The following is a 2,670-nucleotide window of genomic DNA, read 5'->3' as shown; positions in this document are numbered from 1 at the left end:
CGTCGATGGCCAGGCGGTGGACGATGTGCTTCTGGATGACCAGCCGGCAGAGGGTCTGCAGGGAGGGAACTGGAAAAGAACAGAAAGAAGCAGCTGAGCTGGCCAAGTTGCCAGTGAGGCTGAGAACAGAGGGGTGTGGAGGAGTCGGGCCCCAAGGCTCCCCGGGGGCACCATGTTTTAGGACTGCAGTGGGTGAGCTTGCTCTGCGGCAGGAGCAGGCATCGTCCTGCCCCAGGCTTGAGCCAGCTGCTCCGGCTGGGATGGGATCCCAAGGGCCCAGGGCAGTGAAGCTCTTCCATTACTGGGAGGAAGGTTGGGAGGACAGTTATGTACCCAAGCTGTGCGTTACCATGGCTGGTTTGCATTTGTTTTCTCTGGGAGCTGTGGAGCAGCTCCCCGGGGTCTCCCATGCCCGTTGTGTGCTCTCCCTTGATCCCGCTCCCTTGGTCTGCTTCCACTGGTGCCGGTGCCAGACTGCTGGATGGGCGCCTGTGGGCCGGGGCTGTGCCGCCTGCGGAGGCAGCTCCCGCGATGCCTTTGAGACAACCATCTTCTGAGCCGTTCCCATGGCTGCCCGCACAGGCTCTGCCCGGTTCTTGCTCCTGTGACACGTGCCCCTGTGGGATCCCTCTTTCCGGAGCCCTTGGTGGCTCAGCAGTGTGGTTGCAATCAGCTGCGGCCAGCACTCTCCCCAGATTTTAAGAGAGCTGACTCAAGCCTCGGTTGGCCCTTGTGGGCCTTGGTTCATCCGCTGCCTCCAAGAGCCAAACCGGAGGAGAGCACCCCAGGGCGTTGCGTTCGTCCGGAGCGGAGCTGCGGGTGAGACCCCGCCATTTTGCCCGCACACGGCTGAGCACCTCTCCAGCTGCGGGGCCGGTGCCTCTGGGGGCTCACACCGGCATCTGGCAGAGCAGGGAGAACAATCTGCTGAGAACAACCACGCCGTGCCCAGCCAGCTCCCGACCTTGGGCTGTTTTCGGATGGCTGGAATGCTTATCTCTGCCTCGGCGGCGTGGGCCTTCGTTGTGCCGAGTGCTGGGTGATGGGCAGCAGATACCCTTTGCCTCTACTGTCCCCAGCCCCCCACGCCATGTCACGTGTCACCAGCAGCTCAGCTGCTCGCTTCTGGTTTTCACTTTACTGGCCAGACCCCAGCCAGGAACAGAACTGAGACTGAGTTTTCAACCCTGCGGAAGTGTTGCGGAAACCAGAGCTACTGAAGTCTTAGTGGAGGGGAGAAGCCAGATTGCACCTCTGGAGCGGTGCCTGTGCCAGCCATGGCGTTTATGGAGGCCCACAGCCCGTGGCCACGGCAGGAGGGGGCAACTTTCCCACAGGTACGTGCTGCCAGCGCGAGTTCCTCACGGAGCGGCAGGGGACAGGCCCTCCGAGGCAGTTCTGTGGCCTCCTGCAGCATGTTCTGGCTGGTCACCCTCAGCACGCTGCTGGGACAGGGGGTCCTGGGTGGCTGGGCACCTTTAACCTCCCTGTTTGGATAACCCAGCTCACAGTAGCTGGCAGGGAGAATCCTGGATTTCAGCCTTGAGACAGAAGCAGCTGAACTTTGCACCAGCAAAAGAAGCGGTGGCTCCCGGCAGGGGGGGGCAGGCAGCACCCAGGCGCTAGCTCCTCTTCTGCCTCTTGTCTCACCTAATTCTCAGCATCTCCTGATTTTTCAAGTATGGTGCTAATTAGCACTTATTAGCCTGACTCCTCACAAGACCCAGCAACCAGCACTGGCCTTCCCGCCTCCTCCCCAGCCAGTTGAGGGATGCTGGATATTGCCCAATCTCCGATGGCATCACGGGGTGTCTGCCCAGGGCACCCCGCAGCAGGGGCATGCGGCAGGCACGGGACGATGGCATGTGGGCCAGGGTGAGCAGTGGGGCGCAGCCGGATGTTTTGATGCCAGGGCAGGATGTTGCTTGGCTCCGGGCTGCCTCGGGCCCGTGGGACAAGGCTGGGCATGGCGAGGGCTCGTCAGCCCCCGTGACACAGCTCTGTGACAGCCAGCACTGGGCTCCGGTCAGGGGTGTCCATCTGGCTGGGGATGAGCGTGGTGCTGCAGGGACACAGCTCCACAGTCCTGGGTTCAGGGCAGCCCAGAACACCCACCCCCATCTCTCCGCTCAGGAAGGGCGACCAGGCTGGGCTCTTCCCCATCCGCCACAGCAAAGGTTTTGGGAGACACCACCCGTCAGTGGCAGTGTGGGGTCCCACCTGCGCTGTGCAGGGGCCGGGGGCTCTCCTGTGCTCTCTACCCCCTGTCCCTCTGTCCTGTGGTGTGCTCTGATGCTCCCACTGTTGGGGACTATGAGGTGACCCCACTGGAGCCCACCCTCCCCCCGCAAGCTCCTGGCCTGTGCATGATGTGCCCCAGGGAGGCGGCAGGTACCTACAGCCATATTCCACTGGGATGACCCGGACGCTCTTGGTGGAGGCGAAGACATCAACCACGGCGTAGAGCGGGCGGGTGGTGGGCAGGCGCCTGGCGCTCGGCCCCATGTCCTCTCCGTTGATGATGATGTGCATGTCGGCGGTGCCATCGGGCTGTGGGGCGTACAGCACGCCGATCCGGCTGCGCCGGGCAGTTGCGGGCAGCACGTTCATCTTGTACAGGTCGTCCAGGATGTGGCTGTAGCGCCCGGGCCTGCTGCGCCCCACCAACGT

At 63.1% G+C, this 2,670-nt stretch overlaps 1 protein-coding gene across 1 annotated transcript in view; it reads right to left on the bottom strand.

The window, feature by feature from the left end:
- Position 1: 1 nt before the first annotated feature.
- NEURL2 (neuralized E3 ubiquitin protein ligase 2) overlaps positions 2-2,670 on the bottom strand; it is a gene marked incomplete at its 3' end in the record, with an annotated part of 3,072 nt that continues 403 nt past the window's right edge. Inside the window, 2 exon segments of the mRNA XM_009893517.1 lie at positions 2-69; positions 2,400-2,670. The exon segment at positions 2,400-2,670 is cut by the window's right edge and continues 19 nt beyond it. Of these exon segments, the coding sequence (XP_009891819.1) occupies positions 2-69; positions 2,400-2,670 (339 nt within the window).

The sequence above is a fragment of the Charadrius vociferus genome, unplaced genomic scaffold, assembly GCF_000708025.1.
Source record: "Charadrius vociferus isolate BGI_N301 unplaced genomic scaffold, ASM70802v2 scaffold259, whole genome shotgun sequence".
Lineage (NCBI taxonomy): Eukaryota > Metazoa > Chordata > Aves > Charadriiformes > Charadriidae > Charadrius > Charadrius vociferus.
The sequence above is the reverse complement of the archived record's forward strand: the minus strand, read 5'-3'. Positions and strand labels throughout refer to the sequence as shown.